The 22,906-nt window shown below is 38.7% G+C and overlaps 3 protein-coding genes and 1 pseudogene across 3 annotated transcripts; 2 read left to right on the top strand and 2 right to left on the bottom strand.

Annotated features, from left to right (window-relative positions):
- Positions 1-7,540: 7,540 nt before the first annotated feature.
- Positions 7,541-9,010, bottom strand: LOC131682851 (uncharacterized). Its single transcript, XM_058964621.1, has 3 exons — positions 8,836-9,010; positions 8,196-8,626; positions 7,541-8,136 (listed from the first exon to the last, which is right to left on the bottom strand). Exons 1-3 carry the CDS (start codon positions 8,848-8,850, stop codon positions 7,785-7,787), a joined length of 798 nt encoding a protein of 265 aa, XP_058820604.1. The 5' UTR covers positions 8,851-9,010; the 3' UTR covers positions 7,541-7,784.
- A 3,881-nt stretch (positions 9,011-12,891) lies between these two features.
- Positions 12,892-13,544, top strand: LOC131682850 (NEDD8). The gene is made up of 3 exons (XM_058964619.1): positions 12,892-13,039; positions 13,097-13,227; positions 13,284-13,544. The coding sequence occupies exons 1-3, from the start codon at positions 13,022-13,024 to the stop codon at positions 13,369-13,371; spliced, it is 237 nt and encodes a 78-aa protein (XP_058820602.1). The 5' UTR covers positions 12,892-13,021; the 3' UTR covers positions 13,372-13,544.
- LOC131682849 (KRR1 small subunit processome component homolog) lies at positions 13,528-14,740 on the bottom strand. The gene has a single exon (XM_058964618.1). It carries the CDS (start codon positions 14,612-14,614, stop codon positions 13,571-13,573), a length of 1,044 nt encoding a protein of 347 aa, XP_058820601.1. The 5' UTR covers positions 14,615-14,740; the 3' UTR covers positions 13,528-13,570.
- A 2,897-nt stretch (positions 14,741-17,637) lies between these two features.
- On the top strand, positions 17,638-20,914 carry LOC131679429 (DEAD-box helicase Dbp80-like; annotated as a pseudogene).
- The last annotated feature ends 1,992 nt before the right edge of the window (positions 20,915-22,906 follow it).

The following is a 22,906-nucleotide window of genomic DNA, read 5'->3' as shown; positions in this document are numbered from 1 at the left end:
GTCATGCCATTCTGAATCAATTAAAACAATGAACATGTTTTTTTCATCAGCACCAATCAATCATCTGAGAATATGGTCAACAGTTTAAGCATTCAGTTTCACTTCGAAGCTTTTTTCGATTTTTTTTAAATATTCGAGTAATGGTACTTTACCGGTACTACCGGTACTGAGGGCTTCAGTACCGTAGTACCGGTTCTCGCCAAAAAGGGTCAGTACTGCGAACCCTAACTGCAACCGTCTGCTACAAAATCGTGAAAGTTATTGACATTTTCTATAAACAAACAAAATAATATCTTTTGACATCAATACATATAAATAAAGCACATACCTTCAGCATAAATTTCCATTATTCCATATTCAAAACCGGCAGTTTTATCAAAATTCAGCTACATTTGAATAATACTGATATTTCGAGCACTCGATAAAAAATATGAGCAAAACGCGATGGTTTAAACGGTTTGGATATGTCAACACCTCAAATATTGAAATTTTGGAGCGTTTCACTCAAAATAGCATGCGGCAGCACCATCTGAAGGACAATATATGTACTAGAACCCGGAATACTACCATGCAATTTTCGACTTCTGGCCAGGTTTTTAGGCAAATCCGCCACTGTGCCGTGTACTGAAGGGCTAGTTCTTATCCCGGAATGATTTTGTGACAATATAAACAGGAACATAATTGTGTGACTAATAAGCGGGATCTTGTTCCATAAACTATATAACGAACACGATTTGTGGCTCTATAATGTATTTTTGGTGCTCAGTGCAGTTTTCTTCTTCTGTTGCGACATAAAAACTGAACCTTATCAAACACTGAAAAAAATCCAAACGTCGATTCTATTTGCCTCAAACCGCTTAAAATTCATATGAAGAAGAAATGCTATTGTTATCACGCGCACACATACCTTCTATGTGTCAACTGTATAAACTATGTATGCACACACATAAGTTATATGTGCATATTGTTATAGAATGGAGTTTTATGTGCCTAATAATTATGAAATGTGAATGTAAGATTAATATTTCTTGTAAATACACACATTAGATTTATGTGCCAGCAAATAGTGTCTATTTGCCTTCGTTAATTGCAAAAATCTATGTGTAAAATCAATAGGCATAACGTTTACTTTTTTTTGAGTGAATGAATAACGATGGAGTCTACTTTCTAATTTTACCCAAGTCAGCCGTACAATCGAACCAAGTGAACAACAACTAGAAACCTCTCGATCTAGTGTGCATTGTCTCGAACAAAGGAAACCTTTAATTTATTCTTGCCATCATGAGTAGGGGAGAGTGGGTACGCTTGTTCCCACTCTTGTTTTTTTTTCTCATAACTTCAATGAAATAAGAATTTCAATTGCAAAATACGCCATCTTGTAGGCAATTCGAATTGTAAGAGCTATGGATAATATATAGACCCGAACACTATGCCCTGTCAGTAATATGAACAATTTTGAAAATCATGCCAAAACGAGGTTTCTGTAAAAACGTGTGGTAACTTGATCCCCCGCCCACTAGGGCTAAAGAAACAAAGCACACTATGACCTATAGATACGAAAGTTCAGCTAATCATCTCTCCTGACAAATTGATTAATAAGACTAGCTTTTTAGATGCACGTCAAACTTTAACCACAGTAGAAAGTCAAGACAAGTATTTGCGGTAAATCAGTGTTGTTTAACTGGCTTTTCCAACCTTCAATAATTTATACCATCATTTGTTCACGGAAAAAACATTTTAGACCAATTAATAGTGCCAGGTACGTTAAGAGAACGATGTTTTTCTATTTCTATCAATTTCGAAAGTGTTTGAGAGAACTAATAATAGGGATCAAGAATACCCAGTGTTACAGGGATCAAAGATACCTGTTGCATAAGGCGAACAAAATTTATTTATTTTTTGTATGCATAGTGAATTTTTTTTTTTCGAATAACGTGTTTTTCCAGGTAAAAGTACTTAGAAAGTAATCGTACTTGAAAATATTCATAAATAGTTAGTTCGACGATCTCATACAACCGTTCACCGTTGTGGAAAGATCTTCGAGATGGATTTAAACACATATTTTCTAAAATATTACACAACTTTTCCAAACCATATGTAACTCATCAGATTTGTTTTTTAAACATCATAAACGACCAAATATTTCATTTCCTTTTGATATTGTGATAACTTTATGACTATAGATTAGGAGATATGGCCAGGGAATTAAATATCCCCAAGGATAAAGTGTCCTCACTCTCCCCTAAAGTTGACGAAAAATCTTTGCTCCGATCCAACACAGCGGTCGTTGACTTTAAATTCTGTTCAATAAGATTGAGTTTTCGTGAATACCTGCTGAAGGTGAAGATGCAGCTTAAGCTCAAGGAGGTTATGTATCTACAGTATCATCATCTTCGCAATGTAGTGCTTATATCATTCAACACGTTAGCCCGAGTCGAACGTTTCGTTTTGCAGAACTACTTGAAGCACGTGGCTGAAGGTGATAAAGTCGGAATTAACATTCCCGTGTAAATAGAAAAAGACTATGTAGATGTAAAGCTACACGACCTATCACCACGTAACCCTCCTGATCTAGCTGCAGAATACATTTCGCAATACGGAGAAGTACACCTAACGGTGTTCTTGTGGTGAGGATGCGAATCGAAAGATCTATCCCCTCCCACTTGACAATAAAACTCAAAACCCACGAAGCTACTATTAATCAAACTACGTTATGCACCCATGAGAGGCAAACTCCTACGTGCAAGTATTGTAATCAGATAGCGCACCACGGACAACCTTTCGCGGAAGATACAGAGGAGAATGTATCTCTACCGATTGCCAACGCATCCACGGCAAACCAACCCAAAAAAGAGTTTTCAATACCACTACCTGAACTACAAACGGTTGCCAAATTTGTGGCAGCTGTTCAGTCCAACTGACAACTTGACAACTGCCAAAGCAGCATCCAGCACCCCAAAAACCACTGTAAGCAACATCGGTGATGAAGATAATAACAATGACGACGGATTTACATTGGTCACCCGTAAGTGCAAGAAGCAGGAAAGAACATCTGGTCGCGAACACCAAGGCACTTTTAACGATGATGACCTTGATATGGAGGACAGGAGAGAATTAAATGGTCCCCATGACGCAGTAGGCGAGCCGCGAAAGAAGGTCTCAATCAATAATATTTGTTTCTATTTTTTTTTACATATTGTAAACACATAAAAGATCCACGACTCCGTTAAGCTACCGCTATGAGCCGTGTCAAATAAACGAAATAAAAAAAAGGAATAACCATGTTCTAGGTCCTAATAGTTTTCATATATCTACTGCTCGTGCCTTCTACTGGTCGCTGGCAGCTGGACATATTACATTTTATGAAATAGTGCATGGAACAAAAATTATTCTACCAATAATACTCTAGATTTTGTGAAATAGTTCCTGTGAAAATTTCATGACCATGTTGTATGAAATTGAAAATGATTAGGGATACCTTCCAAATATCGCACGCAAGATAGATTCTAGTACTAGAAATCATGAACTAGTTTACGAGCCCATGAATAATAAATAGTTCATGATTTTGTGAAATATTTTACGTGCATGAATGGTCAGTCGTGACTATTGTACTAGAAATCATGAACCAGTTCACAAATACATGAGTAATCTTTGATTATTTCGTGAACTATTTCACGAGCACGAATGGTATGTCACGACTATTATACTAGGAATCATGAACCAGTTCACGAATACGTGAAAAACATTTTATGATTTCGCGAACTATCTCACGAGCACGAATGGTAAGTTGTGACTTTCAGTCCATGAATATATAAATAATATTCTATGATTTCGTGAACTATATCACGACCCCGAATGGTAAATCGGGATTATTATGTTAAGAATCATGAACCAGTTCACGAATACATGAATAACATTTCATGATTTCGTGAACTACTTCACCAGCACGAATGGTAAGTCGGGACTACTATACAAGAGTTGTGCACAGTGCCGCCGATTTGAGGTAAGAGAAAAATAGTAAGCGCTATTGTATAGTAGTGCTTACTATTTTTACCTGCAATCGCCGGCGCGGCGCGGCGGCGGCGGCACTGCGCACACCTCTATACAGCGCAAATTCGTTAGTTGGATAACGACTGCGCCCCAACTAGCGAATCATATCCGTTAATTGGGGCAACTGACAGCTGACAAAAATTACCCAAGGGAATCGCCGATTTTTTGTTTTCTTTCATAAAAAATAAACAGAAATAATTTACAATTCGCAAAAGTTGGCTGTTTCCTTCCAGTTTAAAGTTGTTTTTTGTGACAAACTATGTCATTAGTGTTCTTTTTGATTTTTATTTTTTGATAAATTCCTTCACACAAAACAGGAAATGGATACTACGTTGCCACTACCCGAATAGAAATGTACAGTAAGAAAACCATGAATTTCACTGTGACAGTACAGTAATTTTACAATAATTTACAGTAAGTTTTAGTGTTATGCTACAATACAAAAACAATAAACTTTATTGTTTATACAGTAAATTTCAATGTAAAATAGACTTTTACAGTGAAAAGGGGGGTGGTTATGTATCTTAACATTAAAAAAATCAATTTTTCTCCATACATTTTTTTCTCGAAAACAGTAAAACTTAATGTGAATGCACTGTATCAGTTTTTTGCTGAACAGTGAAATTTGTTGTTACATGAAATTTTATTGTAAATCTACTGTGAGATCTAGGCATCGAACAATGTTGAAACAGTAATAACTATAATATTTATTATTTTATGATTGTTTGTAGGGTAAATGCTATTGTAAAATTCTATCCGGGTAGCTAAAAAATAGTGGATAATGTGATTGAATACATCAGATATGACCTTCAAAAGTTAGTAAACTAACCTCTCTGCGACGCAAACTAACTGATGCTGAATGGAAGAAGCGAAACATTTAACACATTTATTTAACTCAAAACATTCCGGAATATGAATTCAAAAAATAAAATTCCATTGAATTTCAAAGTATGCTTTTTTCCTAGATTGCCACAGAAATCAACCAATGAACCCCTTGAAATCAATGACATTCAAACGTCAATCAGTTCTTGACTTTCAGTTTTGACATAAGAGTGTCTTTTTGTTGGGGCTTGCCCCAGCTTGCGAACACCCAACTGACGAATTTGCGCTGTATTATACTAAGAATCATGAACCAGTTCGCGAGTGCATGAATAATATTTGATGATTTTGTGAACTATTTCTCGAACACGGATATTGGATCGTGACTAATATATTAGGAATCATGAATTTATTTACGAGGATTGAATGGATTTCTGAATAAAATTCCGCGTTTCGAGAAATAGTTCACGAAAAACTATCCAGACTGTTTTGATTTATGAATAAACGTTCCTAAATCTATGAATAATGACATGAGTCAACCTTTGGTTTTATGAATAGTACTTATAAAGTTGTGTACCCGTAGGGGACGGTGGGGAGTTGTGAACGTAGTTTTGTTTTCGGGGCATAATTACCATAAATATAGGTCGATTTTCGAAATTTGACCTGGTATTTGTAAAGGACACCTCAATACATCCACAGGTTGAAGGAATTTAAAATAATCAAAAATAATGTTTGAGATATGGCAGATTGCGTGAAATGCGTGTAATCATTTTGTGAATCATCACAAAATGCAGAAAATTGTGATTTATTTTTATTAGGCCTATAAACGATAAATTCTAAACTAAAGATGAGTTAGAAAAGTGATCTGATTCGCAATGGATAGGTGAACAGTTAGACGAACCTGTTGGAAGAGCAGATCTGGCGAAAGGTCCGTAATGAGGCTGATGGAAGATAATTTGTTTCATTTTACTTCTCTATTTTTGCTGAATGCAGTTGCTTGCAATCCAGAATTTTCACTGACTGATGCAAAGGCCCCTGTCGGAGACTACACCATAACTCTCTACTTCCCGGGCGAGCATGTAGACAAGATACTGGATACTTCTTCGTACACGGCCGCCTGTTGTTTAGTTAGCTAATCTTTGGTCCGGAATTGGACCACCCTGATGCCGGTTATATTAGATGGATATGATTAGTATCAAAAAGGAGACTTATCGGCATTATTTTTGTCATCGATGGGAATTATTCAAATCGACCTTCATTGAGCCTGAGGGGATGTCGGTCGTCGGAGATGCCTTACCATTAACCAATGCTAGCATGCGGGTCGATTTAATTCGAACGAACACGTTGCGAATGATTTTATGCGTATGTAATGGAAGTGTATAGGTATATGGTGAAAATGCGACAAATTTCTAGTAATACAGGAACCCTCACTAGTAATACATGAACTACCCACTCGGGCGAAAAGCATTATGCCGGCCCTGGACAAAACAAAGCATCGTTTTTCCGCAAGGTAATTCTGGGAAAACTTCAGCGAATTGCAATGAATAAACCACCGTAGTTCGCTCACGAGGCAACAGGACACACGCCACAAAAATATTCACTATGGATTTTGTTCTACCAATTACAACGCTGTTGCTGTTGCCGCGTTGGAATAGGTAGAACAATATCCATAGTCAATATTTTTGTGGCGTGTGTCCTGTCGCCTCGTGTGCGTACAGCTTAAATAGACTCACAAAAAAATCATTTTGTCAGATGAAAATATGCTTACACCGCTCTACCATAGTTTGGTTGTTGCGGTGGCTAACAAAACAACATTTAACGTCCTCTCTAGGATTGTGCATCAGATGTTCGGTTTGTTTATTTGCTGTCCCTAGTGCAGTTTAACGTGAGAATATTTATTTCGCTGCTTTCAAAATGTGTACGAAAGTTTGTCTACAGACGAAATGATCCAGGCATGACAAACTCGACTCGGTGACTGCACCGTCGATCTCAACGTTGTGAGCGGGCATGTAGACACGGTAGTCCTTCATAAAAGGCTTGTAGCCAGTAACGTAATTTACTTGTCAGAATAACACTAGGGGCAGATCACTTGAGATGCATTTTGAAAAATCGGCGAAATTAAATGCATTTTTTCCATCAAAATGGAAATTCATAATGTATTTTGCGTGGCGTGTAAGATGTCAAAACCCTAGAAAAAACCATCCCTGCATTCAACAAAACGTCGAACAAAATGAATCAGCGTTGGACGTTTGTTAAACTTTTCTGCGAGGGAGTGCAAAGTTGATGCAAAAATGGAAATTAAATGCATTTTTTTCTAATTTGATGCACTCTTAGAGTGATCTGCCCCTAGGAATAATACAATTCTGAGCTTCTCTGGGCGAACTTTCGAGCAAACAGGTCTGATACCATCAGCTGTTTTTTGTCAGAAGAGTTTATTTATAGTCGGGTCTGTAGCTCAACCCAAATTAAAAAATTAAAACATACGAACGAAGAGATAGAAATTACGGGAGGTATATTCAATTGAAAGATTATACAGAGGATAGTAAAGCAAAAATGCAGCACATAACTAGGATCACCGTCATTCATTCAAGAACAGCTTGCGTATCTGAGTTTACCTGCAAACTAAGTTTGTAATAAAATGGGAATCAGGTCTAACAACAAAAAGCAATCGTACATGAAAGGTCAATCTTTTCGTATTTATTGAATCATCTTCCAGGACATTAGAATAAACATTGGAAGCAATCGATTAAAACTACACACACACAATATTCGAACGTATTGCACTTACTTAACATTCATTCTTAAATAATTCCATTATATTTGGAATGTTACACCTACATTCCCAGCATATAATCTCGCGTTACTTTCATATATATGCTTTAAAATCGCTCGATCGTCGAATGCACACTTATTTCCTATATCGGATAGTACGGAGTAGAGGCACCTTGTTCGTACCCACGAGAATCTGGTTCCTCTTTGATGATTTGATCTAGCATGTGCTCTGGAATATATTCGGACATCCCGTATTCGTCCACTTTTCGTTTTACCCCCTGACTGAGCGGTCCGAACCCGTGATATTTGCGCACATGAAGAGTGTAATTGGATACAATAATGCTACCGGTACGATCCTTGGACAATTTAGCTTTTGTGCTACACAGTGGACAGAACACGTACGCATCCGGGGTGCCTTGCTCGTTGACAATTTGTATGTCCAAATTATCTTGGATGACTTTCAGATAGTCTGGTAGAATCTCCGCGTGATTGTTGCTGAAATATAAGGTATTTTCAAACATGTACATAATGCAAGCATACTTGAAGCTACATACTTCAACGCATTTAGCACCTTCTCGCGAAGCATTTGCCTAAGCGTCTGGGGATCGTAATTCTGCAACATCACACTAACGGCCGGTCTCGCCTCCGTGTGATGCTGGATTGTTCGTAATGACTGAATGAAGCTATCCAAACCTTTTTTTCTCACCGCAACGGAAATGTTTTTCAACATTCTCCGCTCGCCCGATCGGAAACGGAATTCGTTAGGAGTGTGACAGTAAACACCAAAATACTTCTTTATAAGTTTCTCGTTGGTAGCAATCCGCAGCACCGTCGGAATCGTTCTGGCTTCCTGCTCGATCTGATCTATTAGCTCGTCATCGAGATCCGCGATGGACGAGTTGCAGAAACAGGAGAACTGCAACAACAGCTTAATGTTCTCTGGAACCGGTCCCACTAGTTTTTCGATTTGCAGCCAAAAGTGATACTGGTCAAAGGAGATAAATTTTGCGTGATCAGTTGCCATTTTCTGTTGGCGTCTGAATGCGCTTAGTTCACGTCGATATCGAATTTAACCAATTTATCAAATTAAAAGCAATTTTAGCCAATTACGGCTGGAAAAGAAAATGGCTCTCGGGAAGAAAATTGATGAACCATTTGGACTAGAGAACAGAACGCAAAATTTGGATGGCTTACCTCAGCCGCATCCATGATTCAGGCTATCGGTTTTAAGACGTCTAATGCTAATGCAAACGTTCATAAGTGTCCTACATTGGGTTTTCGAGTTTTATCCTATCCTGGACCATCCGGAACGTAAAAAACAAGTTTTTGCTACGAGTTGTTTACATGCCACACTGTTTGACAACAGTAAACAGGAATCCTATTGGAGTTGGAAATACAGTCGAAAAAGACATAAATTCGATAGAGGTGGGAACAATATCGGTCCCCTCAATTGGTTCGACTCAAAACCGGTCGAAATAAATATATTTTGATAAACTCAAAAATTAGGCTGGATGTTGTTGGCTCGAATCAAAACTTGTCGAAAGTAAACAAAGTTCATTTCATATCGTCAACCTGGCGCCCAGGTGGTGAAATCAACGGAGTGCTGGAGCGTTGCCAGAAAAATTTTATTTCCAGATCAAATTGTACTAAACTTCCCAGTTTAACTCAGCCGAAATGCTGGCTGGTTCTAATTCGTATTCCGGCTCGGGTGACACAACCGATTCAAGTTAGAATGTTTAAGGGGTACCATTTCGATGCGGCTTAGCCGCATAACCGAGGCCTAGAGGGCGAGGTGGCCACCGACCCGCCGTCGGAAGCAAGCGAACCTGTGACCCACTCGTTTGCCCGGCTTACTCAAACATAGGGGCTATCCCTAGTTTAAGTCCGACTGAGCGGTAGCGAAGTCGGACAGCACGCACAAAAGCGATGTGGCGTAGCCACATTGGGTGCTGGACACAAAATAAAATTGGCAACGCTAGTAAAATGTAAACACAAATGAACACTCCGGATGAACCTATCGTCAATTGACATTTCGACGAGTTTTGATTCGAGTCAATAATATGGGCCCCAAAAATTATTATCACATACAAAGGAATTATTGCAGATTTTCAAACATATTGAAAGCAGCACTTTTCCCGTTGGAAACAATTCACGTTGAATTGTTTCCGACCGGATTTTTCGTGCGGAGAATTTTAAAAATCCGTTACGTTTTCCAGAATTGGGTTTACACTTCAGAAATCTTGATTTTTTGTGTACACTTTTATTCCATCACACAAATTTCCGAAGTGTACAGTAGCCAGAGAGAACAGACATCCATGATCGAACAAAAATATTTAAAAAAACGTGTGTAAACATTTAAATTAATATGCGATAAACACTAGCGCCACCACACCAACCTATCCCAACTATCCGTCAAATCCATTCCGGAACCGGTTCAAAATCCTGAATGGATTCAGTATCTTGCTCAAAGAAAACAACCGATTCCGACTCTATCGCTTGATGCATTTGAGCTGGAATTCATGCTGGTAGTCTGAACCGGTTCCGGACTAGTTTGACTGGATAGAGGAATAACCGCTGTCAATTCTGTCGAACTCAGCCACAAAAAACATGACGACAATAGCGCACCTGGTTTGGATATTCCAACTACCTTCGAAACCGTTAGAGATTTTACACAAGTTGAATGCTGAAGATGGACGTCTGTTCTCTGTGCAGTAGCCTTTGAGGCTACTGTAAACCTCGGGAATTTGACCACGGTATTTGGGCCGGAATTTTGTGCCGGATTTTGATTACGGATAATTTTCCGCCGTTATCTCTCCAAACTGTCAAAATAAAGCTTCTGATGCTGCTAAAAATAGCAGTTGTTTCAGAACAGCACAGATTTTCAAACGTAATTCAAACATCATTTTTCCCATTGGAAACAATTCATGTCGAATTCTTTCCGGCCGGATTTTTGGTATGGAGAATTTTAAAAATCCGCGATGTTTTCCAGAATTGCCGGAATGCTGGCTGGCTCTAAGTCATATTCCGGCTCCAGTAACAAACCCGATTCTAGTTAGAATCGGCTATGTCACAGAAGCCGGCATACGAATTAGAGCCCGCCAGAATTCCGGCTCATTTCCGGTTGAACTTTACTGGGTTTCGGTAACCATCTGATTCCTTTCAGGAACCCCTGTTTAAGGTCAACCAGTACGATGCGGCTGAGCCGCATAACCGCGATGCCTAGGAACCGAAGCGGCGCAAAGCCGCTGAGGATTCGCCGAGCGAGCCCAGCCAACATTTTCATTCACTTTAATAAGTTGCAATTTGATTAACTGTACTCTTAAACGATGATTGTATAAAATGCACAGATCCCTTCTATGTGAACAAAAGTGGAAGTCATATACGTACAACAAATCGGTATAGTAGAACTATATGATTTACGACAAATTTTGATCTCATCAGAAGCATTATACAATAATCTAGCTTATCTGTTTATAACTTTGCAATCACACATGAAGTTTTATGCAACTTAAGGTCCCCAATGTGCTAACAAGGAGTATTTTTTTAAAAATAACATGAAAATAAAAAATCAGGATGAAATTTCTATAATTCTGTTATAAAACATAGTTACGCCCACACTGGTAGATATGTTATTTTTCATAGGTGAGTTTGGAGTTACTGGAACATCAATTATTTACTTCCACAGTTTCGAACCTGAGATCTTCGTATTCCCAGCATAGCCGTTATGTACTCACCTATTTATACACTGTCAAGCAACGATTATATTTGATCATTTTTATCGCTTTGTGATTACGATCTAAAAATACCATAATCCAACCTAAATATGGCCCTCCAATGATATCTTCTATACCTGTCAAATCAAAACCTACATTCTTTACTCAAGCCATTTTTTATTGCTCAAATATTGTACTAGTCTGCCAGAGAATTTGCGAAGTGCTATAAGGAAGTGACTTTTTTTTTGAACGATTTTGCAGTTTAATCCAATTGCAAATTAATTTCTATACAATGTTTCAAAGTTTTCACATGTACAATTTTGTTTTAAGTTGTAGTGGACTAATAAATAACTTCAAGTCAAAATTGTATTTCGATCACAGATTTGCATTTTATGTGAACTTTTTACAACAAAACATAATTTTTGTTTGCACTATTTGTAATTTTGATTTAGTCTGTCATTATTTGTAATTTATTGAAAACTTTTATATACGATTACTGGTTTGCTGGGAGGTGGCCGCCGACACGCTGTTGGAAGCAAGCGAACCTAAGTTTGATTTTTTGTGTTTCGAATTAATCTCGTCAGTAACTAGTACCAACTTATTTTCTTCTGCTGTTCTCTCCGGAAACCCTAGATGGATCAATACTAGATAGCCGCCTATGGCTTTTAAAGTTATAGCGTCATCTAGATCACAAAGTGTAGGTCATTTCGTATTTATACCGGATATTTACAGTGAAAACTGAAAAATAAGTTCATTTGCGTGGCACTCAGCAGAAATACATCACCGCAAAGGGTAGGGAAGGTTTCATCAACCTCGTAGACCAATTTATATAAGCGTGCCATATGCGGCTCGGCTATTTTGGCAACATTGTTCGGGAGTGGTGTGTCATTATGATAACATATATATACAGTCGTGATTCGCTGGTTGGACATTGTTTAACTGGACCGCTTTTTAGTTGGACCTCCTCTTGTTGGACCATTGTCCAACTAAAAAGCATCTGAATGTCAAAAGCTTATTTCAAATTTACTTTGAAAAATCCATCTGACAGTTATTAGAGATGTGAATAGATGCAATTACACTACTAACGTCTCCTTTGGAGAGTTTTTGACATCTGCCAGTCGGTCCAACAAACGAATCAAATTCGTTCGACAGCGAATCACGACTGTATATAAATAACCGCACAAAATGAGTCGGATGAACTTCGCTTGACAATTGTGGGTGGTTTGTTTAAATGCATGTAAACATGCATGCGTCCCGCATATTAGTTACGTGAATTCGAATATGGCAGATGAGTACAGGTTGCATTCGAGCTCATGCAACTGAAAAAGTAAACAAACTACCGAAAATTGTTAAACGTGAAGTTCATTCATCATGAGTTCATTCGCGTCGTCATTTTGTAGGTGGAATCAAAATAAAATTGACAACGCTAGATAAATACACATGAACCTATTGTCAATTGACATTTCGGCGAGTTCTGATTCGATCCAATAATAGGAGCCTCATTAGCAGCTGTCGTACACATATGCTAGCCCCTCGCTACACGAAAAACGGCTGTCATTTGCAGTCGACACCGTCGTACATGAAGTAAAAAAGAAGCCGAAAAACAAAAAAAGTTGAAGCCTCAAAATTTAATTTGATTGTGTTATCTGCACCCTAATCTCATCAAAATGCTGATCAAAGTTAAGGTAAGTGCTTCATCGTTAGTTTAGCTTTAATGGATGCTGATTGTTTGCCACTTCTAGACCCTAACCGGAAAGGAAATCGAGATCGATATTGAGCCCACGGACAAAGTGGATCGTATCAAGGAAAGGGTAGAAGAGAAGGAAGGTATTCCTCCACAGCAGCAGCGACTCATCTTTTCCGGCAAGCAAATGTAAAAGAAATCGAGTTAACTGGCTATTTTGTATAATAATTGGTAATATTTTGCAGGAACGATGACAAAACGGCACAGGACTACAAAGTGCAAGGGGGTTCCGTGTTGCATTTAGTATTGGCACTGCGAGGTGGTGGGGAGTAAACTTGTAGAATGTCCTTTTCGATTATAAGCAGGAAATGAAATTGGTTCTTTAATAGCAACTCGACCGGCAAACTAATTACCGTACATTTAAAGCGTTCATTTTTTCTGATTGTTTTTCAAACTTATTTTGCTCCAAAATGGAAAAATAAACTCAGTAATGTTTTCTTTATTTATTTCATAGTATTTTTTATTTTCTAGGTTACTTCTTATTTCTTTTGTTAGCTTTCGCTATTTTACTCTTCAAGGCTTTAACATCTAATTTACCACTCCCAACGTTTTCCATCTTAGATTTACTCTCATCGGGAGCAACAAAATCCATTTCGCGACGTGTCTTCTGTACTTGGGAATTCTTTTTCTCTTTATCCTTCCGTTCCTGGTTGCGCTTGACACTTTTCTGAGCATCGGTAAGGAAGTACTCTCCGGAAGCCAACTGCTTGTCTACTTTACTCTCCAGCAGCGGAGGCGGGAATGGCGTCTGCTCTTTGTTCTTCTTTTTCTTCTGCTCCTTTGGTTTCTTACGCTTGGTCGTATTCTTTGCTTGGAACTTGGGTAGGAACCGTTCCCAGTTTTCGTCCTTCAATTTGTCATCCTTCATCAGTTCCCGCTTAATCATTAGGGCTTTGATGTTGTAGATTGGGTGAATGTTTTTCATCGTCTCTTCCACGACCTTCCGAACGCACTGAAGTCCTTTGTACGGACCAATAGCAGAGACGGTTGCACCTTGTACCAGAACATAGCAGTTAGTCAGCAGCTCTAGTGATTTCAAAGTGCATCCGTTGGGACCGATTAATCGATTTCTTCGTTTCACAAACTTTGCCTTGTTTCGCACAAGATTCTTAATCTTGATGATATCGCAACTGATTTCATCATCCAAAACCTTAACAGCCTGCTCGAAAGGAACCGATCTGGACAACAGCTTGATTAAATCTCTTGCCTTCAGAATGATAAACGGATCCCACGTCTTCCTGGTAGTTTTCACGGTCATGTTTCCCTGAATCAAATCCATTTCCGCTTTAAGATGATTGCCCTCTAGAGCTTTCTCGACCAGTGGCCAACACTCCTTGATGTACTTTTCCCGATATTTAGGAAACAGACAGGAAAATGAGCTCTCTTCCAGAACACCATTCGGATTGTCCTCCTTCTTAAACTCTGGAATTTTAAGAAGCCATGCGTTTTCAACTGGGCCGTTGAAGTGTTCGATATTTCCGGCCTGATCGTTAGTGTCCGATTCGGAATCACTCATTTTTGCCTTCTATATGTAGCTTTTTTAGATTTAGGGACAGAACAGTAGTCAGCTAATTAGAACGAAATTATTACAAAAACTTCAGGATAGAAACGCACATTTTTTCTGTTTATTTCTTTTAGCTTAGGTTTGTTTACAAGAGATGACAGCTTTGTAGAATCCAGTTCCCCTTCGACGTGCCCTTTGGAAATATTGGAAATTGTTGTTACACTGTGAATAATGTACACTTTTCTTCGAAGGGATTCGATAATTAAAATTTAAATACCAGCCCGTATAAATAAATACCATTCTAGAAATCTTCGGAACCATTTCCTAATTATTCATATAATATTCACCATATTGGGAATACTACTGATACATTCCACCATTATAATTCAACTATTATACTACCATACTTATTTAGTTACCATTTCCAATATCTTCCACGTATCCTATATTGGAGATTTGTATACTACATTGTACTTTTGCACCAGAGGTTATATTGATTTGGTCTTTGTTATATTATGTACATCTGTTTACGCTGCTCCAAAAACCTGTAGATTAATATGATCAAAAATCCTCGCCTTACAATATTACGGCGATAGCTCAATTGGATAAAGCGTCAGTCCACCTTATGTCAATGAAGCTCTCTCTTCAGAAGATAGCGTGTAACAAGATGAAACCTCATCAATCGATAGAATTGAAAAGTGAATGGGAACATATTTTTTTCTCCACGTAATATTTATGCATCGCTAGATCTAAAATATGCATGTTACCATAATCTGTATAGTTCTTGAATGGTATGTTGTCCAAATGTATATGGAAAACAGCCTATTTTGGTATGGTGACTGTTCTTAACGACCAGTTGTTTGTATGGTCGAGCATGGAAAAACGACGCTGATTATGTTCGATATTATACCAGGTAATGGTTGATTTATTGTTGAACGAACCATATTGAAAATGGTTTTTCAACGCTTGATTCGGTGGTTGGCATATGGTACACATTTATGCGGGAGGCCACACTGAAAATCCAAGAGCTTTCCGCTTGCCATTTATTAAAATAACACTTGAAAATTAAATGTGCCACCCTATGACATGATCGAATGCTATCGCCAATAAATTTTAAGTGTCATCATATTAAATCACAAGTGTTTTGCCCATCACCGAAATAATGTACACTTTTTTCGAATAGATTTGACACATAAAATTTAAGTTTCGAGCCATACTGAAAATTCAAGAATTTTCCATTTGTCCTTCAATAAAATTACACTTGAAAATAAAGTGTGTTACCTTGTGACAAGATCAGCTGGCATAACATAAATTTTAAGTGTCAACGTATTAAATCATAAATGTTTTTCTAACGAAATCCATGGTTGCTAACAATTGCGGCAACATTAAGTGTACAAACACTTAAATAAAAGTTCACTTTTCCCAACATCAATTTGAGGCAACATGGCTGCGTAAAACATGCAGAACATGGTCCAGAACTATTTCAGGATTTCCACAACATATTTTGAAGATTTTGAATGGTAAGTATATTGATCGAATTTGTAAAATTATCGTATAACAGGTACGTTTCCGGTAAATATTGTCCATGCGGAAATAAATCGAAATATCGGCGCAATCGATTTGACATTGGCCTTAAGTTTGACACTGCAATTTTGATTTGTTTTGCGTTCAGTGTATGAATGGAGCTTCCATCGGAGACAGATAAAAATAAATAAATATTTGTTTTTGAAATGTTTAAACGCGAACGTGTCGAATTAAACGTACTTCAGCAAGTCAAAACACAGTATTCTATTATTTATTTTTCTTCGCATAAAAAATAGTTACGATGAGTTCCCACGGAAGCAGGTAAATTAATTTCAATAATTCTATTATGTTCGCATATTTACAAATATGGTTGACTGCAGCGTAATGGACTACGGTCCATTCATAGAAGAGGAGTAGGAGAATGCTGTCGAATGCTTCTCGGTCGAAAAAGTAGCCGTGACAAGTGAATAAGAAGTTGTCGAAACGGAGCCGACCATATACTCATTTAAAGGTGTATTTTGCCAGTGCCACTTCCGCAATCAATTTCAACCTATGGAAACCTTCATCAAGGAAATTTGTGGTAATTCAGTCACAGACTAACAGACATAACACTATGAGGGAATTCCCTCAAAAAACATCGATCCGACAATTTTCCCAGAACACTAGCTCCACCTTTTATTCACAATCTCAATCACTCATTTACTGGTGGGTTACTCCTCAGGTTTGGGAACAATTTTTCACTAGTGGTCTATCCCCTATATGCTTGTTCATATGTCAGTGGCACCATAATTTCAAATGTGGCCACAGTCCCAACTAAAAATATATTTAAAATGACCGTTAAAGCGGGCGAAGCTTTGTTTTTGAGTGTTATGTCTGTTAGTCTGTGATTCAGTTGCGGAAGTAATTCAAAAGTCTCTGGGAAGCAGGAAAAGATTTGGCAAAACGTCGGGTTATTTTCAATGAAGATAGCACAGTGATCGGAGAAGGAAAAACCTTCCGTCGAAGACGCGTGGTCAATCATTACCCTCCAGCATCAAGCAAAGAAAAAAAATTACTGTACTACGACCTTGACTCCGAGACTTCTTCAAAGATGGAGAGATAAAACGATTAAAGTTTTTGCCTATACCTATTCAACCAATATCGAGACTAGCGCACAATTTCAACAAGTGCTAAAGCAATTAGTCACTCCAAAAAATCCAGACCGGGCGGAGGCGAATTCAACACGGGATGATTCAATGTTGGGAAACGAATTATGCCAAAAACATCCGTACTTGGAAGGCTTCCACAGCTCCTGGATGTTATGGACCAATTATATTAACTCTGCAGAAGCGCATGAACGTGAAAGCATGAGAAATGCTGTTAATACTCCCTTTAAAATTTCAGAATATTTCCGCTGAGTAGCGGTTTCGGAAGCAGCACTTTTGCAGTCGTTGCACAGAGGTATGCAAGTTGTACAAACGGTTAACACCCATTGGGCAAATGAAATTTAAAAAATTAAGGATAATGTTTCTATGGCTCTAACATTGTTGCAAGGCGCTGCGCAATGTATCGAAGCATTGGAAGCGCGATCAACAGTGAGTTCAGAATTGATCACTGCCATGCAATCAGCTGTACAACCGGAGGAAGCTGGATTGAGCCGTAGTCTGATTTCACATGTAACCGATTGCAGTAATGTTGATCATAAGTGAAACGGGAGTGAACCGCAAACTTGATCTGAGTATTATATCTTCATAACAGTACCACAATGTTTTTATGTAACATTTTTATTTCATGAAATAAACAAAACGAAGTCTAGCTAAGGTACAATATTAAAATCAATAATTTTGGGATCTTATTCTAAACCTCTTTCGGGCAAAAAAAGTTACTCCAGCGTAGTACCCGCAATGCTTAAAAAGTTTTAAACATGTATAAATCCTTAATTGGTTTATTGCGTCACAAACCTCATTGCGAATGCGGCTATTTACCTGGTGGTTCCGTACAAGATTCTTCTTAATCAGTCCGAAAACAATCTTCAAGGAGTTGAAGAACGGACAGTAAGCTGGCGAGAACACAGGCAAAATACCAATGGATCTAAGATATTTAATGATATTCGCAACACAGTGAATTCTAGCGCCATCCATTATTCATACAGAATGAAACCAACGACACGACCTGACACTTCATGAAAAATTCCGAAAAAAAAGTGTTCACGAAATTAATCGCCAGTTACCAGTACATTGAGCGACCCCTCGGTAATGATAAAATATGAATTTCTCGCGCAACACTGTCTCAATTTTCTTAATGTTTATTTGCATACCCTAGCAACCAACATCCGTAACAGCTAGGAAAGAAAATATTCAAGGCGAGACATTTTTATTACCTTTTTTTATTTCGAAAGGATCAGTACCGTGTACATTGTAATGTAATACCTATTCTTCTTCAAAAAGCTCGAGTTCACTTATTTACGGATATTTTTATTATGATTTTTTTCAGATCGAACACCAGTAACATAATATGGTAATCACCTCCTTATCCTTAATCCTTATCAATTCACAGAACAAACATAATGGCACGTCATGTTCAATCGGCTAACCGTTTGGAATAAGCGCTCATCATCGGTTTCATGGCAGGGAAGTGAGCAGGCAAAAGAAGGCATCGTTTTTCCGCAAGGTCGCTCTGGTCAAAATTTCAGCGAATTGCAAGGAATAAACCACCCGAGGGACAGTACCCGTGCTGATTCAGGACGATTTCCCATACTTTGTACCTTGCTATTGAATTTTAATACGCGATCGAAACGATGGCAAGCGCTGCCGATAACTGGGTCAAAAAGACGACGGATTAAGAAATTTCTGCACTCGGTGTTTTTTTGTTATAACCTATTTTTGAAGCGATCGTTGGGATGGGATTTGAATTTTTTTAATACAAATAGGTTAGCGAACTGAGTACATATCACCAAGGATAAGGATTCAGAGCCGGCGGCTGGCAGTCCAGAGAAAGAGAATGCGGAAAAACCTAGTCCACCGGCAGTAGAACCAAAGCTGCACCGGATGTTTGGAGTTCGGTAGCTACTGACTCTAGCAGCTCCTGAAGAAAAACAAGCTCCAAGAGAAAATGGAGAAACAGCTTCCTCCGCGGAAGATGCAGAGGCATTCAAGTAAATCGAAATCTGCAGAAAATTTTGATTAGGACATAAGGAACATTGAGAGCCTCTCTTTGTTTACTTTCCCTTTCGATTATTATGACGTCACTATAACACTTTGCACTAATTTTCCAGTACATAGCCGATGGTTTTTACCAAAATATTAGGCAAAGAGTTGAGTACTAAATATTGAAACGACCGAGTAATAAACAGAAGAGAAAGACCCCAAAGAGAATCTGACTGTTGCTTACGTCCTATTCTAAATTTTCTCCCGAAATATTCTGTATCAGCTTTAAAATTATCCATGACTAATGTTTTAGCCCGGCGGATGCAAGTTTGCTAATGAAAGATGTTCGCTAAGGTCTAGTAGAATCAAAACTGGATCTGGAGGTGCAGCGGAAGGATTCTTCTTCGCCGATTGGTTGGTTAAAACTTTCGAAGCTTTGCACATGAAGCAGGAATTACTACAGAGAGTCTATGCGATGGGTTTCAACGCCCCTTCCAAGATTCAGGAGATGGCTCTACCTACTCTGTTGGCCGGTCCGCCACGGAAAATAATCGCCCAGAGTCAGTCGGGAATAGGAAAAACCGCTGCCTTCGTGCTGGCAATGCTCAGTTGAGTCCATCAGTTAAAAAACTATCTGCAGGTGATTTGCCTTTCCCCACGTATGAGCTGGCAATTCAGAAGGGGGAAGTAGCTGCCAAAATGGCAAAGTTTTGTCCGGAAATCAAACTTCCTTACGCCGTTCGCGGTGAGGAGACCGTCAAAGGGGCGAAGCTGACTAATCATATCATCGGAACACCCGGCAAGCTAATGGACTGGGGTATAAAGTTCAGGACGTACGACCTAGTTTTCCCTTTTTGTACTGGACGAGGCGGGTGTTATGGTCGGTGTTCTTCTTGGCCACGTACAAGCGTGAGGTGATGGAGTTTGCCGAGTACATCGTACCCAATCCGATTCGGCAGGCGCGGGAGCAAGAATCACTCGATAACATCAAACAGTACTACGTCAAGTTCCACAACCAGGACGAGAAATTGTGTGATTACCGTCGGACAAGCGATCATTTTCTGTCATATGATGTATAGGACAGTTGTAAACTCCAAGTAAACTTATTTTCAGAACTGTTAATAGATCGAAACAGATACGCAAAACGGCCGGTTGGTTGACCGGCAGGATGTCTCAGGATGGTCACTCGGTAGCGGTACTGTCCGGTGATCTAACGGTGGAGCAACGGTTGGACGCTCTGGATCGATTCCGAACCGGACTAGAGAAGGTACAGATTATAACGAACGTTTTGTCCAGGAATAAGTTCCACCACTTGATTCTGGCTACAACACCAGGTTACGGAGAGATTCTTTCGTCTTAGGTATCGACGTCGAACAGGTGACCATCGTCGTCAACTTCGACCTGCCGATGGATCAGCAGGGACGAGCCGATTGCGAAACGTATCTACATCGAATTAGACGCACCGGTAGATTCGGTAAGTATGACTCATTCTTGTGATCCTATAGATTTTATGTCTTCCCACTTCTTTAACAGAACGGAATCACCATCAACCTAGTGGACAGTGATCGAAGCATGATGATTTGCAGATCAATCAAAAAACACTTCCGGAAAAAGATTCAGTTGCTAGACGCGGAGAACTCGGACGAAATTGAAAATTGCTAGACACCACGGAATGTGAACGATCGTGTGGCGCGAATCCACCCCACTTCATCTGGCTGCCGGTTACAATTATTTGATTCCTTTAGTATCTCGAAGTAACCGAACTGAACGGGAATTGTAGCAAAAAATTACATGTGAGCAGAAGTTTAAGCTATGAAATATGGTAATATTTTGAATTCCAAACGCAAATTTTCAGATAAATTGTATCTCTGCAGGGCCGCCCAGTTTGCTACAGAAAATGAGCTGAAAATTTTTCAAGATCCGCCTTCAGACACAATCGATCTAGAGTGTTTGTTGATGCACAATAATAGTCATTAAATAGAAAGATTATTGAGTTATGTATAACTGGTTTTATTTATCCGAAAAGCCACAGAGAACAGACGTCCAACTTCAGCATTCAACTTGTGTAAAATCTCTAACGGTTTCGAAGGTAGTTTGGATATCTAAACCAGGTGCGCTACTGTCGTCATGTTTTTTGTGGCTGAGTGCGACAGAATTGACAGCGGTTATTTCTATCCCAGTCAAACTAGTCCGGAACCGATTCGGACTTCCAGCATGAATTCCAGCTCAAATGCGTCAACCGATAGAGTCGGTATCGGTTGTTTTCTTTGAGCTAGATTCCATGCTGAATCCATCCAGGATTTCGAACCGGTTCCGAAATCGATTTGACGGATAGTTGGGATAGGTTGGTGTGGCGGCGCTAGTGTTTTTCGTATATTAATTCAAATGTTTACACACGTTTTTTAAATATTTTTGTTCGATCATGGATGTCTGTTCTCTGTGGAAAAGCTTTAAAATAATAAGTTCATACAGCGAATCGTTGAAGTTTAAGTTTCTCTGAAATTCATTGGTGACTGACACCGGGTTATTTTTCGGCTGCTATATGTGCGATTTGTTTAGTTGTTTTCAGTTAGGAAGCAAAGCAATATGTGGGGGCAGGAAAATCCTGGTTCTGACTATCAACCGCAATATATGCACATATGAGCGTACACGGAGAAAAAATAACTAAATTCAAAGGTAAATTAGTGTAGAAAACTTCAAATTGCTGTAAATTCCAGTTTATTCTAGGGCTAATATAAAAAAACAGTTGAAACAAATTTCAAAACGTATCATGTTCCGATTAAACAAAAATCTAGCAGATAACTTATCATTCGAGTTATTCGAAATGGTGCTTTGCTATTAAAAATACATGCAGAAAACATAATCAATTATGTGAAAACAGAAAAAATCGTCGAGGACTGCCAACTTGTGTATAGATGGCATGATTCACTTGAAGAGGAGACATTTCATACATTTCTACACGAAATTTCGTTCATGGGAGATATATTTTAGAAAACAGGAATATCTCGAATAAGTTTGGCCTTAGGTGTTAACAGGAGGAGTTATAACAGGTTAAAGACTGAGCAATATTCTGAATACAAAATGGGAGCAGCTCCAAAAGAGAAGAAAAATATATTTAATGGTAATAAACTGAATCAATATATAAATAAATCTTCAAATTTATCGTTTGGTATTAAAAATGGAATCATATTATTTATTGTTCGTTAACAGCGCGATCACATCTAAGGCGGTGCGTTTTTGTGCCATGGTCCACTATCTTCACCACCACCTCCGGAGCGCCCTGAGTGTTGACTAAATAAAAATAGCGGATTTAATGTGTAGACTCGATCGTCACATTGGCCAACGCTTCCACGGTATTATCGACACCACCTCCGTTAACGCTAGTTTACAGTCCGGGAAACGTGTTACGGCCTCCATGTATTTTAAATGGAGCCAGTAATTTACAAATCCCGTCGCGGAAAATGAGTCTACACAAAAATGGTAGTTGCCATGAACTGTAAACACAACTGCGGAAAACGGCACGGATTTTTTAAACAATTATCTACATTATCTGTTCCAAACGGTAAAATTGGTGTTTTGTAAGGACAGTCGGTGCTATTTTGATACTGTTGGAATTTTTAGAAGCACCGAAACTTTTATTTAGACAGTTTGGAGA

Source organism: Topomyia yanbarensis, chromosome 2, assembly GCF_030247195.1.
Source record: "Topomyia yanbarensis strain Yona2022 chromosome 2, ASM3024719v1, whole genome shotgun sequence".
Taxonomy (NCBI): Eukaryota; Metazoa; Arthropoda; class Insecta; order Diptera; family Culicidae; genus Topomyia; species Topomyia yanbarensis.
This window is presented reverse-complemented; position numbering and strand designations above follow the sequence as displayed.